The following is a 26817-nucleotide window of genomic DNA, read 5'->3' as shown; positions in this document are numbered from 1 at the left end:
GCTCAGGTCATGATCCCAGGGTCCTGGGATAGAGAGCCCCATATCAGGCTCCCTGCTCAATGGGGAGCCTGCTTCTCCCTCTCCCTTCGCTGCTCTCCTTGCCTGCGTGCTCTCTGTCAAATAAATAAAATATTTTTAAAAATATTTTGAGAGAGAGAGAGTGCAGAAGCAGGGTGGAAGAGCAGAGGGGGAAGGAGAGAGAATCCTCAAGCAGACTCCTCGCTGAGGGCAGAGCCCAACTTGGTGCTCCCTCCCAGAACCACAAGTTCATGACCAGAGCAGAAATCAAGAGTCAGACGCTTAACTGCTTAACCGACTAAGCTACCTAGGCACCCCTGAACTCCTCAGTTAAATGAAAACACTATTTGCATGGTGGTTAAGTTCCCAAACCAGTCCATTAAAGCCTGCTACATACAGAGTACCGAAGACCTCCCATCCACCACTGGTGAATGACATTTCTTTGGAAAGACTTGCCCATGTTTTGAACGGGGCTGTCACTTGAGTTTGCAGTTCCCATGACCTCAGGCAGGGTTTCTTAGGGACGGGAATTGGGTGGACGGGGCATAAAAGGACTGAGTCCCAACTGCAAGAGGGTCAAGGGTTTGGGGAGAGAGACAGGAAACATCTGAAATGAGAGCATCTGAGCAGATGGGGAGTGAAGACAGCCTGGTGGGATGACTGCTCACGGGAACCACCTGCAGATATTCTTGAACAAACTAATACACACACCTCATTCCCAGGGCTTTAACTGATCTGGGGGAGGGCCCAGGCACCTGTATGTTTTCCAAGCTCCCTGGTGATTCCATGGTGTGGTCCGTTCTGAGGACGACTGCTGCACACGCTGGCTGGTCCTGCTGACTAGGCACCAGAGATGCAGCAGCTGCTGAGAAAGCCACACTCAGCGGCAGCCCACAGGCTGAGCCCTGCTGCTGTTACTGCACCAGCAGTAAACAGGGAGGAGAGGGCAGGGCCATGGCAGGGAGAGGCAAAGAGGATTCCAGGGCCACGTGTGGCTGGCAGCAATTTTATGTGAGGATGTCTGTAAGCCGGGAGCATTCTGAATTTTCTGGAACAATGCAGGGCACCGGGCAGGTTCTCATTAAATGACTGACAGTTTTTATGAAGACACTGCCAACGTCTTGCTTTTTGCTCAAGTATTCTCCTGCCACCAAGGACCTCAAAGGAGTTCCCACTCCCTGTGAGTGGAAAGCGTAGGGTTTATTCTCTTCCATCGCCAAGGAAGGAGCTGAGATGCCCACACAGAGATGTGACAAACCTCCCATAGTAAGCCTTCTTTCCAGAAGTAACATTATCTCTTGTTGAAATAGAAAATTTTACCCACGTGTCTCCTACTCCCTTTCTCATCTTCTACTGAGAGTAACAAGGAGCAGAGAAATGACCAACTGCAGAGTCATAAATTCACAGAACACCACCACAAACAGGTTCTGGTGATCCCTCATCATTGGCCACATGAGTCCTCTAAGGCTCACGGTGGGAAAATGACTTCCTCAAGGAGCTGAATCAGTCTGGTCCTTTGGCAAGGCACAGCTTGAGGAAGGAAAAAAGAAACTGATGTATATTTAAGTCTATCTTGGCCCAGGCCTGCTGCTAGGTCCTCCTGTGCATTGTCACTTAATCCCAACAATCCCATTTTACAGATGAAGAAACTATGGACAGAGCAGGTAAAGCAACTTGCCCAAGGTCATACACACACTGAGTAGTCAGGCTAGTATTCAAACCCAACTCTTCCTGACTCTCCAATCTCATGAGCCTCCTCTTAACACCATGCCACCCCCCATGAGACAATCCTTCAAATGTACAAGGACCTGCTTATTATCTAAGAGTTGATTATCAGTGAAAGGTAAATAAAAGAGCAGGACCAACAGGGTTACACCAAAAGAGGCCCTATACAATTGCACAAGCTAGACAGGGCAGGAACTGGTCAAACTGGCTCTTGGGTGCCAAACTCCCAAAGACCAGGAATTCAGAATGGAATTCTGAATCTTATATCTGAATTCTTATGTCCCTCCATGGTACCGAGCAGAACACATCAGGCAGTCAAGACCAGCTTGCTGGTTAACGAGTGAACGGAGGAGGAAGGGACTGCATATGGAAATCCCACAGCTAGGCCATGAGCCAACATGGCTGCCCATGGGCCAAAACCACAACTCAAACCACCAGAAGCCAAGGCTAGACACAGACTCTTAGAAAAGAAAGATTTTCCCAAGAAGAGCTGGGTGATGGGAATGGAGGGGACAGCATAATTCCTTCTGCCCCACATTCCACAGCCCTCATCCCAGAATGGGAGAAAAACTAAAAAGAACATAACCAAGCTATTCCCAGGCATGAGGTGACCCTGACAGTGGCCTGACCTGCTGCTGTGGTATGAAACACATCTCCTCCCCTCCATTCTATAGCTATACTTCCTGATACTAATGTGAAATGCCCATGGCTACTCTCCTCATTCTCTAGTTCAAAATATGCATTTAACCTTTGCCTTCCAGAGAAGTCAACTCTATCATGAACTGCTATGTTGGTGCAATGCTTGTGTTCTATTAACTGGATGTCTCCTTTCTGTTGACTGTTGACCTGCATCAGCACTGGCTTCAGCCAGGATGGACTTCATGATGGGTAAGCCTTTTGGCCACCACATTCCCAGTACCTTTATTTCCTTCCCCCAGTCCTGTGATAGTAACCTAAAGACACCGTCCAAGACCCAGGCTCTAGATAATCCCCAGGACATGTTCAGGTTCCAGGACTCCAACTACTGGCCACTGTAATGGCGTTAAAACCTTAAACTCAATAAGCTCAGTCCTTCACCCCTGTGCTCAAGGCAGCCTCCTCCACACGTGCCTCAAACTCAGGAGTCATTTCCCCTCCATCCTGGAATTGGCTCTGTTCCCCAATGCCCTGCATTCTCTCCTAGTCAGCCTGGCACGAACTCTCCGACTGCTCTCCTTCACCCTCCCATCAGTCACCAAGCCAGACATTTTCTTCCTTCGTGTGGCCTCTAGATCTGCCCCTTCCTCTCTATTCCCTGTGCACCACTGCTGCTGACATTCCAGGAAGCCCTAGGATAAATGCCTTGCCGTTAGCGAATGACATCTCAGTGATACTTTAGAGTTATGCAAGCATTTTCACATACATTACTCTATTTAATCTTCACAACAACTATGTCAGAGATAGAGATAATTAATATCATTACCCCTATTTTACAGATGAAGACACGAGGCTAAAAAAAAAAAAAGGGTGTTTCCTTAATTAAGGTACACATTGCGCGTTGTCCTGCACTCAGCAGATACAAACACAGAGAATGGGCTCAGGAGCAAAATCTAGTACGCAGCCCCCTTCCAAATATACAGTTGTCCTGCTTTGCCTTAGAGAAATTATTTGAATAATAAAATGGCATTCTTGGGGCACCTGGGTGGCTGAGTGGTTGAGTGTGTCTGCCTTTGGCTCAGGTCGTGATCCCAGGGTCCTGGGATCGAGTCCCGCCCTGGGCTCCCTGCTTCTCCCTCTGCCTGTGTCTCTGCCTCTTATGTCTCTCAAGAACAAATAAAATATTTTTTAAAAAGGGCTTTCGTTTGTATATAAATAGTTACATTAACACATAAAAATAGATATATACAAGAGATATATCAAATATATCTGAAGGGTGAAACCTCAAAGCAAAGCATTAACAATATGACCAAAGGCAAAGGTTAAGAAAACTTAGAACAGTTTTACCGCCATTCCACCTTGGTAAAACCTCAGTTGAAAATCACAGCTTCCCTCTTCTTTAGTCGGTTGGACTTTAATATCAAGGAACGCTAACTACAAACACGATTGTCCCAAAATGCCTCTCAGTTTTCACTTCCTTTTAATTTAGACAAAGTACCATCTTGTGATAAAGAAGATGAGGATTGTTTTTTAAGACATACAAGATTACTATAGTATTTTATATTAATTCTCAACAAATCCATACATAATTTCAACTCTAAAAACATTAACTGGATAATAATTTTCCCTTCGCATTATGGTGTATGTACAGATCTGTCACTTGAAATCTTCCTTTAGAATTTTTTTTCCCCCAAAGGAATTCTGCATCCTGCCATTAACACAGACAATATGGACAAAGGTGTGCCAGAAATTCTACTTAGCCCTTGCGATCATCTGACTACATGGAACGTTACTATGCCAATAACACAAAATGCATGACTGATAAACACTTTGCTCAAACAACTGCTGAAGATCTGAAAATTATCAATATGCTTTTATATGCAGAGACCATCTCTGGATAGATACACAAGAATGTGGTGATGTGGGTTGCCTCTAGTTAGGGGAGTATGTGGCTGGCAGACGGGACTGGACGGGAGGAACTTGTCACCAGATCAGCTGTCCCACATTTTGAATTTTGTAACATATGCATGTATTGGCTATTTTTTAAAAACTTATCTTACCGGTTCTTGGCATTTTGACAGAGTGAAGTATACGATGTAGAAAAAAATTTTTTTTAAGATTTTATTTATTCATGGAGCGAGAAAGAGAGGCAGAGACATAAGCAGGAGAAGCAGTCTCCCTGCAAAGAGCCTGATGCTGGACTTGATCCCAGGACCCCAGGATCACGACCTAAACTCAAGGCAGATGCTCAACCACTGAGCCACCCAGGTGCCGCAAATCTTTTAAATCTTAATGGATTTCAGCCAAATTTTGCTCAAGGAGGCTTCAAACAAACAAACAAAAAAAATTTTTTTTAAATACCAATTTTCACCTAGCCTTTAACACAAAAATTTGTCTGTTTATATGTTCTATATATTGCTATCATATTTCTATATTCTTTGTACTAAAATATCCAAATAGCCAAAATTAAATAAATAAATAAATAAATAATAAAAAACCAAATAGCCAAAATAGCCAAATATCTACCTTTTTGTCAACTCAGCTAATGCTCCTTGCCCCTTTCAACAACAACAAAAAAAAACTGCTTTCAGGTTTAAAAAAAAAAAAAAAAAAAAAAGGCAAAGGACTCTCACTGTGGCCTCAGAGTTAAAAGGAGAGATATGATCTTTCTGAATGTTATGATCCATAATTCACACCATGGCCTTTGGAAAGTAAAAGCACCTCAGTATTTTTTTGGCAATAGAGAGAAAATACACTTTACAGAGTAAATTTGACAAAAACAACCATCTAGTACAACAGCATTTTCATGCTTCTGTTTATCCTTTGTTCAGGGCTATATAATTTAGTCTTGCAATTACTTAGCCAAGTGGGCATCACAAGGGTGGAAGATAAGCATTGCTGTGCAACTAAAACATAGTCACTATAGGTCACTGTAATAAAGTAGAGCAGCCTAATTAAGGTATTTTAGCTCTACTCTCATGATAGGGACCAACATTAAATTAAAATACAGGTGCTGGTGCTATAATATCATAGTAATGTTTTCAGGGAAATCTAGCCAATGTTTGTTTCAATTCAAGAACTATTTGCATGCTTGATACTGTCAGCATATTGATTTTTAGATGCATTAGCCAAATCAGTGGCCATAAGCAATAATATTGAAAGTTTCCATTTATAGGGGTCCTTTTTAGCTAATGGGTTTCATCCCATATTGGTTTGGTGTCACCACTACCTGTATCAAAAAGCTGGATTTTGGGGCACAGGGGTGGTTCAGTGGTTGAGCATCTGCCTTTGGCTCAGGCATGATCCCAGGGTCCTGGAATCCAGTCCTGCATTGGGCTCCCTGCAGGGAGTCTGCTTCTCCCTCTGCCTATGTCTTTGCCTCTCTCTCTGTGTCTCTCATGAATAAATAAATAAAATCTTAAAAAAAAAATCTGGATTTCTTTGAGTTGATACTTTGTTGCATCAACTCTAAATTCTGTCAGACATTCAGGGCTGTACCTGGTTCATGCATGCTGAGCTCTGATGCACACCTGCTGTATGTCCTATGACCAGATATGGTTGCTGTGTCCACATGTGTGGCACCCACAGCTCTGCTTCAGAGCACAGCCTTCAGGCTACTGGGGCTATTTTGCCATTTATGGAGCTGAAACCAGTGACTGTCCAGTGGAGCAAGTGAAAGCCAATTTCCCTTGGACAACTCTGAGGCCTAACTTACTGTGAGCCCCACTACAGCATCAGGCTGAGGCCTACCCTTTACCAACTTCTGCTTGAGTTCAGATCCTTGTCTGGCTTCTTCTGCTTTCCTGTCCTGCGTCCCAGCTCTTTTGAAAGTTTCCAGAGAAGATTTCCTTAAGAACTTGCCACAGGGGCACCTGGATGGTTCATCAGTTAAGCATCAGACTTCAGGCTCAGGTCATGATCTCAGGATCCTGGGATTGAGCCCCAATGTTGGGCTCCCCACTCAGCAGAGAGTCTGCTGCTCTCCCTCTCCCTCTGCTGCTCCCCTTACTTATGCGTGTGCGCTCTCGCGCGTGCTCTCTCTCTCTCTCTCCCCCGCCGCCTCAAATAAAGAAGCAAAATCTTGAAAAAGAAAAAGAAAGAAATTAGCACAAATCCTTATCCCAGTGCCTGATTCCCAGTCTTGGGATCTTCTTTTAGAGAACCTGACCTTAAACCTCATCTAACAAGGCAAGCTCACCTCCCTCCTTGGTGCTGCCTCTGCTCCCACATGACTGCTGCTCCCTTCACACAGAAATACACTCCTCTTCCCCTTCAGCTCTGCTTGGGACAGGTTGCATAACAATCAAATGAGATATTGTAAGAAAAACAAATCCAAACCTATAAAATGCCCTATAAATGGAAATCACTTGGTGATTACTTGGTGGTAATGATTTATCTCACTCATCCTTTCATATCTAGCACCACCCCCTCCATGAAGGGTGACCCTCACTCTCCCTGCCACATTTTTTTATTTTTTATTTTTTATTTTATTTTTTTATTTTTATTTATTTATGATAGTCACAGAGAGAGAGAGAGGCGCAGAGACACAGGCAGAGGGAGAAGCAGGCTCCATGCACCGGGAGCCCGATGTGGGATTCGATCCCGGGTCTCCAGGATCACGCCCTGGGCCAAAGGCAGGCGCCAAACCGTTGCGCCACACAGGGATCCCCCTGCCACATTTTTTTAAATCATTCATCTTCTCACCTACAGCATACACTCCATGAAGGCAAAGATGTGATCTATTCACTGTTGGAACCTCAGCATCTATACTGGTGTATGGCACACAAGATGTATTTAGTAAATACAAGTTAAGCAATGTTGCTACACTCCAGGAGTTTATTGTTAGCCCATCAGAAGTCAGGGGCCAAAAGTCATGTTAAAGATCATCTAGAGTGCCTCTAGCCCAGAGAAAACAAATAACTTACCTAATGTACAAAATAATTTCATGGCAGAGCCAGAATCTGATCCTTGATCTCTTATTTCCCAGACCTGAAAACTTATAAGACTCCACCTTGAGGTCCCACATTTCCCTAGATGGGTAGCCCAGAGGAAAACTACAACCCCTCTCCTTTAACCAAACTATTGGCATCTGGGCCATGCAACTCAACAATAACTTATCTTCCTATAAAGATGCACCAAGATTTTTAGCAGCACAGTTGTGTGTGCTGTGTTCATCTCTCCAACTAAACCTTAAGCTTCCCGGTGGCAAAGACATCGCTGAATTCACCTCCCACATGGTCCCCAGGACTCTCAACTGGGATGAGCACAAACATCACCAGTGGGAGGAGGCAGGCACAGATGAAGAGCGCAGACACTGGAGTCACACAGGCCTGGCACCAACTGCAGCTCTATACTTACCACCTGTGTGACCTCAAATGAAGGTGCCCAACTTCCTGTGCCTTGCAGAGTACTTCCAGCAGGATAATGGTCCCGGAGTCCCAGGATTATTGAAAAGACTTGCTGAGATAAAATACTCAAAGTATTCTGCACTCAGGAACCATAACCAGCAGTTAATAATAACAGTAGTAGCAGTGGCAGTGGTGGTAAAGACAGGCTTCATAAACACCAATTACCCAAGTAGCTTCAATAGGCAAAGATCAGAGACGTGGGTTGAGAGAATCCAATCCTGCTTATGAGTGACTATTAACTAAAATGCCATAGCAGGCGTCTCCCTTTCCCTATAAAAGTAAGATGGTCAGTGACTAAATGTACATCCATGTCTTGCTCCTCAGGGAGAGACCAAAACCCCCCAGTTTGGGGGCAGCTGGGTGGCTCAGTGGTTGAGTGTCTGCCTTTGGCTCAAGGCATGTTCCTGGGGTCCTAGGATCGAGTCCTGCATCAGGCTCCACTTAGGGAGCCCGCTTCTCCCTCTGCCTATGTCTCTGCCAATCTCTCTCTCTCTCTCTCTCTCTCTCTCTCTCTCTCTGTCATGAATAAATAAATACAGTCTTTAAAAAAAAAAAAAAAACCCCAGTTTGCTCTTGGGGATCATCACCAATCCATCTTCTCCTGACTCCTGGATTTGCCCACCTCTGCAGAGCTTCCACTCGATTGAGGCCCAAGAGAGCAGTGTCGGGCACTCTGCATTCATAAAGGCCTCCCTTCTGATAGACTCTCCAATTGGTCCTCTTTTAGTGTGTTCAATCATTCAGTGAGTACACACTTACTAAATGCTAGGCACTATAGATCAAAACCTAAGCCAGATTGAGCACCCTACCCTCTGAGTGTCCTCTGGCCCCTCTTTCTTAATCAGAGACCACCTTCAAAAACTTTCCTGCCTCCTAAGCAACATTAACATGATGGTCTCACTATCAGCAATAAAGGCAGGGGATCTGGAGTCAGATTGCCAGCTTTGGAATTCTGGCTCTGCCACCTTCTTATTATGTAACTGTGGGCAAATTCTTCCCCTCTCTGCCTCACCCACCTCACCTTTAGAATGAGGACAACAATACCTACCAATTAGACTTGTCAGAATGACATGAAAACCCAACGAAGTCTTTAGAATAGTGCTTGCCACACAGTAATAAATGTTCACTAGTACTATTTTACAACTTATAAAAATATCCACTCTCAAATCTAGAGTGGCTATCTGGCCATTAACAACCAAGAGCTAAGCCAGCAATGGGAGTAAAATGTTCTGAACCATTGCTATGTCGCATCAGGACTCTGCTTTTTTAGGCATATGCCAAGCCAGCTGAAATCTCTGCTTCCAGGGAAAATGTAAAGACTCTCCACCAGTGGCCACAAGTTCTATCTGGTAACTCAAACTCAAAGAAGGCTCTAGTTCAAAGAGCATGCCGAAGCTGAGTCAGCAGGGAAGAGCAGGGAGCTGCCCTAGGCAGAGTGGGGACCTGTTGAAGAGGCTGACTCTAGAGATCCCAGTAAGGATGCCCACAGCGGAGCATTCAAGGTCAGTGCAGGTTCTGGAAACAAAGAACAGTCAAATCAGTGGGCAGGACACAGGGGAAATCCCAACATCTAGCAATATTTGAAATCTGAGATGGTGACAACATGGACTGGGTGATCTGTCACTGACAGCAAGACTCTTGGCCTATGGTCCAGGATGTGAAGAAGGGTCCAGCTCTGAGAGGAGGTAGCTGGCAACAGTTAGTCAGGATTCCCTAAGCAAATGAATTTGGATTAAGAATAGTCCTAGCAGGAAGCATGGTGGTAAGCAGGTAAGTCAAGACAAAAATACTTTCAAATTACCCTAGCTAATATGACAGGTAAGTGGGAGAAGGTACACAAAGGGAGAAGAAGGGAAAGGAAATGATAAGACCCAGAGACCATAAGTCACTCGGGGCTCACCCCTGGCATGCCAAGTCTACTAGCAAGAAATATTTGATCTCAAGCTCCTCCAACAGTGCTACTTCCTTTCACACTAGATTTGTTGACCCAGCTATGGGCACCTATACAGAGAGCAAAGGCAGAGAAAATTATAGAAGAAGAAGAAGAAGGCAAATCCAAGACCAAAACATTTTAAGAGGCAACCATCCCAGGCTAAGTCAAGGATGTCAGTGTCCATATGTAGGTTTCATGCTGCAGGCCTAGCACTTCAGATGAAACTAATCAACAGAAGGGTTACCAGGGATGTGGGGTGACACATGGGGCACAGTCCTATTTAGGGTTAAGTCTTTCCTGGAGAAGTGACTGACCTGAGCTATATTGCATTTTTTCTCAGTCATCAGATGTCAAATGCTAAAGACCTCTAGAGGGTTAGTCCCTGGATAATGACCTAGAGACTCACAGTAATCTTTTTCCACCGCACATCCACCCACTAACACTCAGACTTTCCTCTTCCAGAGCCGGATCTCAGCCCCACACCCCTCCCTGCCACAACATGGCTATGACCCATGAACTGGACTTTCAGAGGCCAAGCTGGTCTTTGGGGCCTCGGTTCACCAAACTGCCCCAGGGCAGGGGGAAGGAAAGAGCCAACAGCACTCACAGCATCAGAAAAAAAAAGAAAAGAAAAAAAGATTTGAGACTTTTTCCCATACCAATGACAACTCCAGAGGTTCCCAGGCCCAGCAATAGGAAGTAGGAGGCCCCGTCTTTGTGGCAGGTGACTGCCACAAAATCCTAGGCAAGTTCAACATGGATAGAACTGGAGGGTATTATGCTGAGTGAAGTAAGTCAATCGGAGAAGAACAAACATTATATGGTCTCATTCATTTGAGGAATATAAAAAACAGTAAAAGAGAATAAAGGGGAAAGGAGAGAAAATGAGTGGGAAATATCAGAGAGGGTGATGGATCATGAGAGACTCCTAACTCTGGGAAACTAACAAGGGGTAGTGGAAAGGGAGTTGGGCGGGGGGGACGGGGTGACTGGTTGACGGGCACTGAGGGAGGCTCTTTGAGACGGGATGAGCACTGGGTGTTATGCTGTATGTTGGCAAACTGAACTCCAATAAAAAAAATTTTTTTTAAAGCTAGGCAAGTCACCTAACTCTTGCCGTGTCTTTGACGAAGTCAATTCCAATGTCTAAGACTCAGGTTCTCATCTGTAGCATGAAGAAGCAAAACTAGGTGACCACCAAAGTCACCTCCAACCCAGGATCCCAGGATCCCTCATGCAGGCGACCAAAGAAGTCCAACATCTGTCCAGTTTAGGGAACCAGGCCACATTCTCTGCGAGGGAAGGGCCCCAGACTGGAAGAACAGGAGTAGCCACAAGGCCATGGCCATAACAAGGTTAGGCAAGCCATGCCTTGGAGACCAGAACCAGCCTGGCCAGCCTCCACTGGACTTCTGCAGGTATGCAACTCCTGAGTGTAAGAAAAGATACCAGATCCCCCGAGTCAGGAGAGGTGAGCTTCCTTCTCCTCAAGCTAGTATCTGGGACAGTCCCTCTGTGTATGTATGTGTTTGTTGTGGGGCTTTGCCCTCCTCGATGACTACCAGTTTGATGCTGCCCACAAGAGATGAAGGAAGCCCTTGAGGCTAATCCCAGCTGCATTCCTCCCAGGCAATGATGGGCAACAAGCCATCCAGCCACCTTCCCAAGCAGCCTCTCACCTGGGGGTTGTCCATGTACCAGAGAAGGCAGTTGGCCTGGGTGTCCAGAATAAAGTACCTCCGAAGAAACTTGCCGCTGTTCTCATTCTCCTCGATGTCCAGAAACCCACAGATTCGGTTCTGTCGATCCACATAAGGCATTCCTAGGCTCTGCTCACATCACCCTGCGTGGCAGGAGGAAGGAAGCGCTGATGAGGAGGGTGAAGCACATTCTGCCTTGAGACTGTAGGAACTTCACTTCTGGCTCGACTCACCTTTGTGAGAAGCTAGGCTATCTCTCTTACCGGCCCTCCCTCCCCAGAGCACCAAATGGTCTACCCAACCAGCCCCAGGGAAACCTCTATCAATTCTGTTCTATCAATTCTGTTCCATACACAGCCATCAAAATGCATTAGAAGGTACTCAACTAAGTCCTGAGGTGCAGAGCCTCAGGCAGCTTTACTTACAAAGAGGAAATAACCCTAGATCAAGGGCCTGGGTTCTTTTTTTTTTTTTTTTTTTTTTTTTTTAAGATTTTATTTATTTGGGATCCCTGGGTGGCGCAGCAGTTTGGCGCCTGCCTTTGGCCCCGGGCGCAATCCTGGGGACCCGGGATCGAATCCCACGTCGGGCTCCCGGTGCATGGAGCCTGCTTCTCCCTCTGCCTGTGTCTCTGCCTCTCTCTCTCTCTCTGTGACTACCATAAATAAATAAAAATTAAAAAAAAAAAATACTTTAAAAAAAAAAAAGATTTTATTTATTTTTTTCATGAGACACAGAGAGAGAGGCAGAGACACAGGCAGAGAGGGAAAAGCAGGCTCCATGTGGGGAGCCCAAGCAGGACTCGATCCCCAGACCCCAGGCACACCCCGAGCCAAAGGCAGATGCTCAACCACTGAGCCCCCAGGCCTCCCAGGGGCCTGGGCTCTAACTCCAGTTTTAGCCTCTTAGAAAGTGTCTGACTGCAAACTACTTAATCTTTCTGTACCTCAGTTTCTGCACCTGTAAAATGGGGATCACAGTAGTGATCATACCTCCTAAGACTGGTGAGAATTAAGTGCCTTTCACACATTAAACATGTCATAAACACCAGGTATTATTATTGCCCTTCACAAAAGCCTTGTAAAGTAGGCTATAACCCAATTTTATACAAAAAGAAACTCAGAAAAGATTTAAGCTCCAACCCAAATACTTCCATAAAACTCTGCCAGGAATTCAGTCATAAGGAGCAAACCCTCCAGCTCCATGAAGGTACTAAGGAGCCAAAGCAAGGGGCTCTCGGGACTTGACAACAGGACCACATCCCTCAGCCCTAGCTTCACTGACTTCACTTTGCTGTGACCCAAAGGCCCCATGTGACAAAGGATAAGGGATCAGAAGAAGGCTACAACCAGTGAACACTTTCATGGACTCCAGCAGGGTCTCTGATGACAAGAGACAAGTTTCACCTTCAAGCCAGCCTCCTCTCGTGATTTCCCTCTGACTCTCTGAAGAGCCAAGCAAAGGGCAGGAGCTCTATTCTCCTCCCCAAGACAGATTAGCACCTTCCACTAAGCAGTTGCACCCAACCTGGATGCACAACACAGTGCACAGGTGGTAACAAGGTATCCCAAGAGTCAGAAAACACCACAGGACGTTCTGACTCTCAAGGACGGACACCACCCACTGCTGGCACCAGTTGGGCTTCAACAAGCAAAACCCACTATGACCCAAGTCCACCAAGGCCCTAAGCAAAGCAGTGAGCTGGCTGGGCTGAGGCCATGCATGCTCCACAATGCTAGGTCAGCAGGTAAGCTACCAAGATGCCACACCCATAGTCACCCAGGCCCATGGCAGGCCAGCCCCACATTCCCATGAGATTAGGCTCATTCGAAGGGTGGCGACTGGTGACACCGTCTGGTCTCTCCCACCCCCACAGAGGGCCTCAGTGTGGAGAGGCTGCTGGGGGTGGGGGTAGTATGCCCCACCCCCACTGCGTGTGCACATTAGCGTGTGCACAATCACATGCACACACACATAATGATACCAGTGAGGAATGAATCCTTGATTGCAGATTAACATCAGGCCAGATTCCCAATGGGGACAGATGACAGTGAGAAGGGACGTGAGTCAAGGGACCCACCACCACTTGTTGAGTAATGATGGGGGACAGAAGAATACAGACGGCAGAGAAACAGGACAAAGGTGAAACAACACAGCTTAAAGTAAGAACAGGAGAAGTAAAAGAGAAGGTGAGAAAAGGATAAAAAATGGGAAGAGGAGGTTTAAAAAGCTAGTAGAGGAGAAGGAAGTAGCAGCACAGGGAAGTGAAGGACAAGTGCACAGGGCAGCGTCACAGCGGTCTCAGGGACCTGCAGCCAGACCCCTGCCTTCCTGAGCTAACCTTCCATCCCAGCTGCGGTCTCACAGCCAGGCAAGTGTGAGATCCAGAAAGGTGAAGGATGCACTCGAGCCAGGAGTCAGGAACAAGCACTATGGGAGGCATCTCAAGTCTTCTAGCAGACACTAGGCCAACGACAGGAAGGCAGGAGGCCTGGCATTGGCAGAGAAAGAGCATACCCCTAAGAAAGGATGCAGTGTCCCCCTAGAGAATCAGGGGAAAACAGGAGTCCCAGGCAGAGAAGCTGGGATGTCCACGCACAATCCCCTGCACAGCTGCCCAGGCAGGATGAGGGAACTCACCCATTCCCTAGGAAAACGAGGCAAATTCCCTCAATGCCAATCTGGCTACAGAGGCAGAATTCCCAGAAGTCTCAGGACTGCTGCCACTCCTGGGACATCTCTGAGAGATAACATATCAACTGCAGTGGGACAATCATGCCAACTGTCTCTCTAGACCCAGCTGGTAAGCACAGCATCCAGCTTAATGCTGGCTTTCACATGTTCCCTGTTCAGCCTACAGTACTAATCAGTGCCAGCCCTTTTCTGAGGTCATGGGCTAGAGAAGGCACTGTCTAGTCCTTCAACAGTCTGCTTTTATGGAGGGAGCTTCCATTCACATGGATCCATGGGTGGGAGAGAATCCTCACGTGTCCAAAGGAAGGATAACAAAAAGAATTCTGGTTCCTTCTCCTGACTCCACAGTGCCAGGACTTCTAGTGCCAGGAAAAAAAAAAAAAAAAAATCTGCTCAGATGTCCTGGGAAGCAGCTGAGTCACGGAGCTCATCAAGAATGTGGGAGGTAGGGGAAAAGGATGGGCTGCAGGAGAACCAAATATCACACATAAAGGCTGTTATGCCTCGCCAACGCACACAGAAGCAACATACTCAAAAGATGGCACACCAAACACAAACCTGAGGCTCTAACCCCCAATGCTCTGTCCCTTCACTCTGACCCCACTTATACATCCCTTGTCAGGATAGAGGCTAAGGTTTGGTACTGGGAGCCTGCTGCTCCCGATCCCCCCAGCCCCCTCTCTCTGCTCTTCAACCTGCCACCACCATCTCCCAAGTTTCCTGGCTCCTCCATTTTTTCCTGGTAAGGCCCCCCTAATATGGTGAACTCTGCTACCCCATGCCCAGCCCCAACAACTGGGCAATGAGGGGACAGGGAAGTGCTAATCATTGGTTCACAAGGGGAGAAAAACACTTGATGCACATATATATGCTATCACCCCAAATTCCCCCCACGAAGACCAAGGCAAAGCTTTGTGACATTCTTTCTACAGTCCTCCAATTATATAGTTTTAGCCTGTTTTCTGACTCTTTAAAATCACTTATTATCTTAAACTTCATCTTAATCCAAGTTCCTCAGTGTAAAACTATTGAGTGGAGGGTGACATTGGGTGCTTTACCCCAGGAACTGCCCCCAACCCATGTCCTAGGCCCCACACCCTGACAATGACTCTCCCCGTCTCATTGGACAAGGAGTGTCAAGTGCTCTTGCTGCAGTGCAGCATCAGGTTCCGCTCTCCCAGACTAGCACCTTCACCTCTGCTCTAATAGCAGAATGAAACCTCCTAGCAAGGAGCTTCAGAGTCTTCACAATTCACTGGTGACAAAGAGTACAGAATATTTGTGCAGGAAAGGACCTTGGTCCACTCTACTCAGTACCCTCTTTCCAAAGTTTGCCAAACTCCTTTCGAATTTTCTATTCTTTAGTGCAAAAATCACAGTATAACAATGCTGGAATTTTAAAAAATTCACTCCAGCCAATCATTTTCATATTTGCATGCTTTTTCATGCTCCTATCCACATAATTGGCCTTTTTAAATTTTTAAATTATATCATAAACATGTTCCATGTTGCTACATAGTCTTTATAATCATTGCTTTTAATGGTTGCATAACATTACTGAACTGCATTTACTATAATTTAGTTAACCATTTTTCTATGATTAGACAGATTATATTCAGTTTTTCACTATTATAAATAATGTTATGAAAATTCTTATTTTCATACTTTGTTTCTTCTTTTACATGGAAACAGTATACACAAATTCCAAGCAATAATATGACTAGATCAGAAGTAATGATCTTTTACAATTCTTGAGATTATAAACCTTTCTTCTTTTTTTTTTTTTTTTCTTTTTTTTTTTTAGATTTGATTTATTTGCTTGAGGGTGGGGGAGAAAGAGCACAAGCAGGGAGAAGAGCAGAGGGAGAGAGGGAAGCAGGTTCCCTGCATGGGGTTCCACCTCAGGACCCCAGGATCAAGACCTAAACTGTCAGCAGATGCTTAACCAACTGAGCCACCTAGGCACCCCTAAAACTGCTTTCTAAAAATACTGTTTACATTGCAGTAATATATTGTTACCATCTCTATAATCTTATATACGTTAAATGTTCTCATTTTCAACTGTTGCTAGTTTTAAATATATAATGATGCCTAGTGAAGCTGAACATTTTTTTTCGTTTGCTTCCTGCTTCATCTTCCTTCCTGGACTTTGTAAAATGCAAACCAAATCATGTGCACATTCTCTCTCTCTCTTTCTCTCCCTCTCTCTCTCTCTCTCTCTCTCACACACACACACACATACACACACACAATCAAACCAAACCAAACCAAACCAAAATATGTCCTCACACAATCCAAATAACTGAATAATGTATTTTAATGAAAAGTAAAATAGAAAAGAGGAAAGTTTTATGATTCAGATTTCTTCAGTTTATAAGTTTCTATGTTTGTACTACACTTGAAAATATGTTAAATATCTAATTTATGGTAAAAGTGAGACTTTGAGCAAAAAGTGAGTTTGCGTGGATTTACCCACAGCTCAGTAACAGAAAATGGGTTAAATGTCTATTAAACCAAGATTCCTGGCCAACATTTGCCAGTTGACTGATGAAGCTCATGAGAAGAGTCAAGGGCTTCTTCCCACCTTACGATGAGGTGAAGGGCACTGGGGACATCTATCCAAAATATCTCCTCGACTGACCATTTTAATGTCTCAGGTTCCATTATTGGAGAAGACTTAACCCAAGAAAAAAAATAAATAAAACTGTCCCCTGGGAATTGAGGCAATGGACATCTTCATCAGGCTGATTAACATAGAAGAAACAACTGGGACTTGAAAGAAAAAGAACCTGCACCAACAGGAAAAAAAGGCACGGGAGGGTCAAGAATATAAAAAGAAGATTGCTGCTTGAAACAAATGTTATCTACTTGAAAAGATGTCTTAGGATTCTTCTACACCCAGGACAGGTGCATGAACCTTTGTGGAAAGCAATTTGGCAATCTGTGGCAAGAGAGCTAAAAATGTTCATCCCATTGGACCAGTAATTCTACTTCTAGGATTTCAGCCAAGTAAATAAACTAAGATGCAAATAAAGATTAAAATTTTTAAAAAGGCAACTGTAGTAGAATTCATAATAACAACAAGTTGGAAGTGCCTTGAATGTCCCAATGATTAGGGGATAATTAAATAAATTATGGGACATTCACATAAGGAAATGTTATACAATCAAACAACTGTGTTTTCAAAGAATTTTAAATGAATTAGGGAGAAACTCATCATAAGTTTTTTTTAAAGATACAATATGACATATTATAATCTTAATCCCTTAAGTATTGTTTTTGTATTTCTGTATTTGGATAGAAAAAGATTGATATATAGACATCAAAATACTGACACTTATTATCTATTAATTATGGGTGAATTTTCTAAATTTTCCAAATGTTCTACAGGGTATGTGTGTTCCTTTATTCAGCAGGTGGGAAAGCTTTTTTAACTACACACACACTCTGACCCCAGCGCATAAATTTTGAAGCTGAGAATAAATTTGTCAAGTCTTCAGAGTCCACAAACAAGCAAAACCTTGCCTCAATTATAGCTCTCTTGGGACTTTTTGGTGTTTTAAAGTCTTTTTTTTTTTTTTCTGAGTAAGCCCTACATCCAGCATGAGGCTTAAACTCATGACCCCAACATCAAGGGTTGCATGCTCCACCAACCAAGCCAGTCAGGCGCCCCAAAGTCTTAAACCTAATGAAGCACTATCCCACCCATCACAATTGCCCAAGAGCCAGGTACCTCTATCCAGAGGGCTTTGGCACTCTCCAATCTAGTTGGGTTTGGGTTTCATACTTCCTATTGCACCATCCTCTTAGACAGGCTCACTCTTTCTCCTGCATGTTTGGTTCCTTACTCTCTAGTCTTCATAAGAGGAGCCCCTGCCCTTGAAGTGAATTCAATATTCACACCCTCATCAATAACTATCTTCCTCTACTGTTAACAGCACCTAAGCCACACCATGCCTAGTGCTCTGGCTAAACGAAGCAGGAGCCCTGAGAAAGACCCTCAGTAGACCTTTCCTTCTTGAAACTTTGGAGATGGGGCTTGCATTTGTTAAATAAATGGCTGAACAGATGAATGAAAAGATGGATAAATAGATTTAGGCTTTAGAGTTATTACATCATTAAAGCTGTAGTTTGCTTTATTGGATGTCTTTTTTTAAAAATTTTATATTTAAGTAATCTCTACACCCAACGTGGGGCTCAAACTCACAACCACAAGATCAAAAGTCACATGCTCCACCGAGTGAGCCAGCCAGGCACCCCTTGGATATCTTATTTTTAAGATTGCTCATGTAGTTTGGAGATACAGAAAAAAACAGAGTGAAATAAGAGAGATTCATCTGCTTGACCATTCTGATGCTTCTGAGGGAAATAAAATGGAAAGTGCTAACACAGATAAAGCCTCAAATGGTGTTGGCCCCATCTACTATAACCTCCAAAGGTTCAAGTATGAAAAAAAAAAAACATAAATTCATTTTATATATTTGAAGATTTTTCTTTCATGTTACTTTATGTTGGCAGGACAGGAAATTTCAGGGATTTTGCTCCAGAAAAAGTCAGGAAGGTGTTTCTTGACATGTGGTGGGACGTACAGTAGAACATCTCCTGTCTTGTTACCCTATGAGGGTGGGAGCTGGACACAGCAGAATCCGTGGCAAGTGAGAGGGATACTAACAGGAAATTGCTAAACTTCAACAGGAGAAAGTTTATCGGGAAATGACATCAGAGGTCTCAGGGGACTGTAACTCCGCAGACAGGAACCGGGGTGTGGAGGTTCAGAGCAGTCACTCAGCTAGTGCTAGAATATGCACGGGCCATGTGAACAGACTTCACCTCTGTTTAAATCTGCAGCATACAGGAGTGTGTCGTGCAGAGTTCCAACAATACCAAGGGCCCAGGAAAAACCACAAAACACAAACATAGCTATTTCAAAACACATCATTGGGAGTGGACCAAAGATTATAACTTAGAAAGTGTGGGAGCAGTCTATCTCCTACTGTAACGCTACCACTGCACTTTGACAGTGTCATAAGAACAAATTCCAAATCATCTTAAGGCAGGAGGATAATGTGAGAGAGAAGGGAGTGCCCCAAGAACATGTTCCCAGTAAAAGCAGAGTGAGAAATGCAAACATCTACAGCAACAGGGAAGAAAAGGTGCCCCTGTGACACAGACGGCCCAAACCCTACCAGACCCTAGAGCTTCATGGGGAAGGAAAAGACCCTCAAGAAGGGATTTTCAAGGGGACAAATTTCAGGGAAAAGGCTGGAGAAACTGAACATTGATCTACCGCAAGAAGAATGCCAAAAGCAACAAAAATATTTTAAACTGTCATGACCTCTCTTAACAGCAGCTTCATGTATGGTCAGAGAAAATGTGGTAGTTGGAGCCAGTAGGAAACAAAGGTCTTCCCATGGCTCAAGGCTCCACCAGAGAGATCATAAGCACAGGGGGGCAACCACACCTGGTTTATAAATGAGCCTATTAAAACTGAGATCTCCAACTTTCAGACTTGTGGCAGTCCCCCCAGTTAGGAAACACAATGAGCACTGGGTTTCACTGCAGGGCTTCCTAACAGGAATCCAGAGCAATCACTTTCATTTAAAATTTTACCCAGTCTTTTGCAAAGTGCTGGGGGCAACTGTAAATGGCCGAAGTGTGTCTGTCCAAGGAGGAGATGGAGGAGATGTCGAAATGCTGGGTGCGGCGAAGAGGATGTGCAGGTGACAGCGACCAGTGTGAGTGTGTTCATTAAAACTCTTGGAAGGAGAAGACCATAAGAAAGGGTGTGCTGACTTCAGCTCCCCATCAATGTGGGAGAGTGAAGTGAAAGAGCATGTGTTGTAGAGTCCAACGGACTCTACTGAACTCTTCTGGGCCTGTTTCCTGGGTTGCAAGAGGGAGGGAATCGCTTTATAGACTTCAAAGGTGGCTGTGAGAATTAAATGAAATAATGTGTGAAAATGCTTAACAGGAGTTCTGGTAAAGAGGAAGCACTGGGTAAACGTTGTCGTTACGATGTGTGTGAAATGCCTCACAAGTACTATATGATTATCATTACTACTGCAAAGCTGCTCATTACAGGGCAGGCAGCTGCATGGCTGTCTCTACCCCTCAAATCTCAATAAGCAAATGTCAAAAGAAAGGCTGGAACACTGGGATCCCTCGCCAGGAAAGGCACAAACTTCTCCTACTCTTCCCTCGACTCCAAGAACCATCATATTTTACATCTCCGAAATTCTCCAGGGGGGGTAAAAAAAAACAAGGCACCTGGGTGGCTCAGTGACTGTCATGATCCTGGGTCCTGGGATAGAGTCTCGCATTGGGCTCCCCGCAAGGAGTCTGCTTCTCCCTCTGCCTGTGTCTCTGCCTCTCTGTGTCTCTCATGAATAAATAAATAAAATCTTTAACAAAACAAAACAAAAACAAGAGATCCACAGACTCCATCTTGGCCAGGCTATCCTGAAAGTTAACAGAACCCAGGCATGTAGGTCAGGCTCCAGGGAAAGGACTCAGGGGCTGCCTCCGGCTCCGCCCCCAGAAGCATCCCAATTGGGAGAGCCCCTTTGCAAGTGGATGGCCAAATTTAAGTCCTAGCTAATGGCACTGTGAATTCCAGCCTTTGTCCTTTAACTATAGTGTTTCTTAAGAGTATAAGGACAAGCAGACCTCACTTCCCACCCTCTCTATCTCAGCGGCCAGCCTCTGCGGCCAGAAAGGCACCCCACAGGCCCAGAGCTGAAGAAAGCCTTTTGCCCAACACCGGGAAGTGTCAGGAGCTCCGGCCTCAGCAGGGCTGCAACCTCCACAGTGAAAGAGCTCCATTCAGCTTTCAATCCTCTGCCTAAAAGAGATAAATTATAAAGCCTAAAAGGTTGGATGGGCTTAAAGGCAGAGGCCAGGAGATGAGAGAGCAGAGCAACCCAAGATTTGGAACAAAAGTCAACGGAGTCTTCCAGCTATAGTGTGGCTCCACCAACCAAAGGCCCCCTAAGAACAGGAAGGAAGGGACCCATCCCTCCCTCCTCTCAGCTGCCCTATCTCCCCACCCTGTCCAATTCCCTGGCTCAATGATGGGCTACTACTGGGCAGGGCTAGGATTCTTCTCTCCCCATAGGCTGTCACACTATAATATTTGTTCTGTTTCCTTCCTTTCCAAAGCCTAACAGATTAGATTGCAGGAGTCCTATCCAGCTCACTAAGACAGTTGGAAAACTGAAAGTAAGGCAACCCAAACTGTTAAGGGTAGAAAGACATAAGTGGGGCAGTCCAATGTGCTAGCCCCGAGACCTTCTTTTCCAAGTCGTGGGCCTATATTGGCCACAATAAGTAGTGCCATAGCCGCCTCCGTGAATCAGAAGGAGTATTTACTGCCCTGAGGCCCACAGCAAGATCTAACTTGAGGTACTTCAGCCTTTTAACAGGGGCATTGCCCACCTGTCCACCTGCCTCGTGAAGAAGACAGGAAATCAATGAAGTGCCAGCTGGATGCACACAATGAAGACCATGTTCCTGCCATTTGGGAGGACTTTCAGGAAACACCCAGAAAGCAAGCAGGAGAGCTGGTTGTTCAGGAGGATTTGACTGATAGAGCTAATGCTTCTCCTTTCCCATTTTTGCAGAATTTCTCCAAAACTAGGCACCAACCAAAACTTGCATGTCTTCAGGATTTATTTTAACCTTAGTAAAATACCAAGCTCAATACAGTTCAGCTCACTAGGATGACAAGACCGGACATGCAGGCCCCCCTTCCTTTTTAAAGAAAAGAGAAGAAAGCACCAACGAGGAAAGAGAAGGGCTTGCAAACTCTCTACCCAGGAGCAGGTGGTTTCCAAATTGATAACCAAGGTGATCACCCCTATCTGTGAGGTGAGCAAGGCTCTCATCGTCAACTAGCTGAAACATCACCAGGGGCGCCACAGACACTTTGTAGAAAGTGGGGCTGACAAATAGGAGACAAGATCTAAAGGCAACATCCAGAGGAAACCCTCATGCACCAACTTGGTGAACAGAATTTCTACAGGCTTGAGGAACTGCCACACTGCTCTTTTCCCTTCCAACCAACAAGTGCAAACAATTTGTGTACCTGCATTCATTCATTCATTCATTCATTCAACAAACACCTGCTTAGCATCTGGGAGATGTCATACATCGACCTGGCCATAATGTCTAGACTACAAGCTAGACTTTTGCTATGGCAAAAGTCATTGCGTTCAAGTGGTACACATGGAGAAGACAAATATCTGAAATGATGATGCTTTTTAACAAGCCTCCCCCTGGGTTTCTCAAAGCATGCTGGATCTCTGTTTTAGCAATCCAATCCACTTCGTGTTCTAGGCACTTGTGTACAGCCTGTGTCTTCTCCGACTGTAAGCTAGCTCCCCGAAGACAGAGGCTGGACTTATTCATCTCTGCCTTTCATATCCTTATTATCCATTACATGTCAGCTGAATGCAACCATGAAACACAAAACAAACACTTCTACTCGCTCCAGACCTTCGGTTTCACTGTTTCTGAAGGCTTTGCCACCAGAGAAAAATGATGGAGCTCCAGAAAGAAGCAGAGAGGGGACTGGCTTAGATATATTAAGAACATGAGTACAGTTTTGGAACTTCAGCCCAAGGGCAACCACCACTCAGTGGGCTGAGGTGCCTCTAAGAGCCACAGCTGGCTTCCTGGTAGAATGCTTTCCCCTCCCTCTTTTCTGCTGTTTACTATCCTCTGGAAAACCCCATTTGGAGCCCTAAAGAAAGAAAAGAGGAGGAGCGGGAGAAGGAGTTAGAAGGGGAAGATTCAGCTAGAACCCAAACTCACCAAGAAGGAAGGAAACCTTAGGCGAAAGGCTGGAGGGGCGGGGCGGGGGGGGGGTGCTGGCCTGGGGGAAGAGATGAGTGAGGCCCAAGTGGAGGTCGCCCGCCGCGCCTCCTCTCTCTGGAGGTGCCTGTACCTCTTCTTTTCATGCACCGCCCTTTTACCCCTTTCCTCCTTCTTTTTGAATTTTTTTTTTTCAATTTTTGGGGATTTTTTTGTTGTTGTTAATCTGATGAAGTAACAGTCTTCAAAACTAGAGCAGAAAAGGGAAGCGTGTAAGGTGAGGAAGAAGTTGGTGAGAGCGAGAGGCCGTCAGCTCTCTCATGGGTGCTTTCCCAATAAAGCACCGAACCTGCGTTTTAGGGCAGTTTTTCTTCGTCACCCCCAGAGGCCGGAGTTGCAGGAGCCCCAGGGCCCGGGCGGGCCCCCAGGGGAAAGGGAGAGCTCTCCCTCCGGGAGCACTGCAGGCCCGTCCTGTTGTAAGGTAACAGGGGAAGAGAAAACGCGGCTCCACGGCCCAGCGAGAGCCGAGGGACTTGCCTGGGACGTGCTCCGCTCCGCTCCCTCCCGCAGCCCGGCGGACGCTGCGAGGCCGGTGCTCCGGCGCCAGAACCCGCAGAGAAGTTTCGCGGCTGCAAACGTGAGAAAATGCAGCTCAGCAGAACCCCCGCCCCCTGCCCGCGGCCCCGCCCCCGCAGCCCGACCCCTGGCGGCCGCGACCTCCGCCACCCCGGACGCTCCGCAGGCCCGCGGCAAGGGCCGCCCGCCGGGATCGCCCGGGGGCTACGGGAGGGGCTACGGGAGGGGCTACGGGAGGCGCCCCGGGGGCTGCGGCCACCTTTCCCTTCGCTCCCCGCCCCGCCTGCGCGCCCTCGGCGCCCCCGCCGGGCTCCCGGCCCCCGCGCCCTCCGCGCCCCGCGCCCCGCGCCCCGCGCCCCGCGCCCCGGGGGCGCCCCACTTACCCAGCCGAGCGGCAGTCGGGGCTCGGGCAGGGTGGGTCACATCGGGGTGGGGCGCCCCCGGCCGGCCGGGCCGTGGCTCCGGGGCGCTGCTGGCTCTCGCCGCCCAACTCTCCGAGCCTCCGCTCCTCTCGCTCTTCTCCCTCACCCCCACCCTCCTTCTCTCTTGTCTCTCGGCCCTTTTTTCCGGGTTAATTACGTTTCGTATTAAAGCAAAACCCAGCCCCGGATGTGAGTACAATGCTCCGCGGAGCCCGCCGGGGGAGGAGAGGGGTGCCGGGGCGCCGCGGGGTGGGAGGGGGCGCGGCCGGGCGCCGCGGGCTGCGCGGAGGAGGCGGGGGCGGGGCCCCGGGGCGGCCGCGGGGCGGGGGCGGGGCGGGGGCGGGGCGGGGCGGGGCGGCGGCGCAGGTGGGACCCCGCGGCCCGGCCCGCCGCGCCCCAGGCAGCAGGTGGCCGCCGCCGGAAGGGGGCCCGGGCCGAGGGCATCCTCCCGCGAGGGAGGCTCCTTTCCAGAGCCCCACCCCGCGACCTCAGCCGGGCCTCCCTGGGACCGTGAGCCCGGGGGCTTTTTGGCTTTCTGGGGCCGCAGGCTGAAAAGGGGAGGGTTGGGGTCTGGAGTGATTCTCACGGGCTGCCGCGAATGTGCCAAAGGAGCCCCGGGCGCCGGACCTTTGAACGAGGGTAGAGGGACTTTCTCAGAGTGTGACGACGCAGGACGCCTCTCCTGCCCTCCGAGCGGGAGGGTGCCCTGGAGAAAATGGGAAACACAAGCAGGCATCCAGGAGATAGTACCAAGGGGAACCCGAGAAAATGCGCGCGTGGTCTCCTCCGCACAGCACCCCCGTGGGTATCAATCCCCTCCGCGATGAGGAAACCGAGACTCAGAGACGTTAAGTAATTTGCCTGCGTCCCACAGCTAATCAGCGGCAGGTCTGTCAGGTTCTGAGCCCGCCACCCACGTGGGGAGGTCACTTAAATATACACAAAGTCAGGCCAGAACCTCGGAAACGGGGACACTTGGTGGACTCACCCTTGGGATGGAGGAGGGAGACAGGCAGTCCTGGGGGTTCTGATGCAGATGAGTTTGAGGGAGAGGAGGACAAAGGAAGGCCCTTGAGGCTCTAGGACGGGGACTGGCTGTGCGGGGTGACTGCTCCACTACTGGGGAGAGGCGAGCCGAAAAGTCTCCAGGACCGGAGGCAACACAGCCTGACAGTAGAGGACCTTGAGCAGATAGGGGGGCAGCAGGACAGCACGCGCCTGCAGCACACACCCCGAAACCACACAAGTTTCCTCTTCCATTTTGATTGCCAAAGCAAAAATGAGCCACCAGCTCTCTCAGGTGTGAAAAAAAGGCCATTTGCTTTAGAACATTTTGCTTCGAATGAGGAAGGAAAAGGGGGACACATGAAAAAACAAAACAAAAACATTTCCTTTGAAATAAATACATCAACGTCAATATTTTTCTGCTCATGAATATTTTTGCCACCCATAGGTTTCAGGCAACATAGCATCTCAAGGAGCATGTTCTCTGGAACCAGATGGACTGCGTTTGAATCCCAGCACTGCCACTTACTAGCTTTGATCGCTGTGCAAATGACAACATTTCTGTGCCTCAGTTTCTATCTGGGTGGTTATGAAAAGTAAATGAGTTAACATTCGTAGTACTTAGATTACTGTGGAACATGAACTAGGTGCTATGTAAAAGTTTTTTAATTTAAAAATTAGATTATGGCTCATCATGAAAAGGAACAAAATTCCACCCAGCCCCAAGCAAATCTGACTGGTACTGACAGTTTCTAGTATGAGCAATGAGATAAAAGTCTCAGATTTCATGGTATGGTTCAGATTAAAACCCATAAAACTCTACTCCCCATGGGGCCTGCCTGAGTCACTCAATCAGAGAGCCACAAATATTTTCTGAGCACTACTGTATTGGATGCCTGGGAAGCAAAGGGAGCCAAAGGCCTTGGGTCTCATTAGGGGGATACGAGTGTCACTAGAAGGTTGAGGCTTCAGCTTTGTATTGCTCTTAGAAGTGTCACAAAAATAGCACAGGGAATAAGTACAGTCAGCCTTTAGAGGAACAAGACCTGTGGAGGGAGAAGTGTAGAGGAGTTTGTATCAAAGAAGGAGACTTTGAAATGGGACTGAGGAGATGGGTACATTTTTACTGGAGGGGGAGCATTGGGCTAGGAGGAGGATCATCAGTGCACTTTGGGTGATATTCATATTTCACTGGGAGCCCTTTTTACCACCACATTTGCCCCTGGCCAGGACCTGGCCCCAGTTAGACTACATTTTCTGCCCTGATTCCTCAACCTTATCCCTAGATTTCTGGGTGCTTCCTCGGTGGACGGCCCCCATCTCCTGTAGTGGACACCACAGAGCGAGTGTCAGCTGAGTCTGTGCCCTGCTGAAGCCCCTTTGCTATCTCTTGACCTGGACATTTTGAAAATACTTCAATTCCCTGATTTTATGCATTCATTTTTTTTTCCCCATGCAATAGATAGTCCTGATGTCTGAAAATGTAACCACCTTTGGGGATAGGTATGTCAAAAAAGGGCTTTATGGGGTGCCTGGTGGCTCAGTTGGTTGAGCATCTGACTCTTAATTTTGGCTTGGGTCATGATCTCAGAGTCGCGGGATCAGGCCTCCGATGAGGCTCGCAATCATCAGGGAGTCTGCTTGAGATTCTCCTTCTCCCTCTGCCCCTCCTCACCATGCTCACTCATGCATGCACGCTCACTCATGCATGCACGCTCTCTCCCTCTCTCCCCCTCTCCCTCTCTAAATAAATAAATCTTTTTAAAAAGTGGGGGGACCCTTTCACATCACCTATTTCAGTCCCCTCATCGTATCTGCAAGATAAGGTTCAACAATTTGCTCAAGGTTCTGCAGCTAATTAGTGGCAGAGTTGGTTCTAAAATCCAGGG

General features: G+C 46.9%; 1 protein-coding gene across 3 annotated transcripts in view; it reads right to left on the bottom strand.

Annotated features, from left to right (window-relative positions):
* PLEKHA2 (pleckstrin homology domain containing A2) overlaps window positions 1-24173 on the bottom strand; it is a 60557-nt gene extending 36384 nt beyond the window's left edge. The window contains exons 1-3 of one of the 3 annotated variants that reach the window (XM_041752911.1): window positions 23885-24173; window positions 23463-23554; window positions 11400-11563 (exon numbers count right to left, since the gene is read on the bottom strand). In XM_041752911.1, the coding sequence (XP_041608845.1) occupies window positions 11400-11540 (141 nt within the window). In that variant the 5' untranslated portion in view covers window positions 11541-11563; window positions 23463-23554; window positions 23885-24173. The remainder of the gene's footprint in view (window positions 1-11399; window positions 11564-23462; window positions 23555-23884) is intronic. The other 2 variants (XM_041752909.1, XM_041752910.1) reach the window with 2 other exon arrangements.
* Between the last annotated feature and the right edge of the window lie 2644 nt (window positions 24174-26817).

This window comes from Vulpes lagopus, chromosome 4 (genome assembly GCF_018345385.1).
Source record: "Vulpes lagopus strain Blue_001 chromosome 4, ASM1834538v1, whole genome shotgun sequence".
In the NCBI taxonomy this organism is placed as follows: domain Eukaryota; kingdom Metazoa; phylum Chordata; class Mammalia; order Carnivora; family Canidae; genus Vulpes; species Vulpes lagopus.
This window is presented reverse-complemented; position numbering and strand designations above follow the sequence as displayed.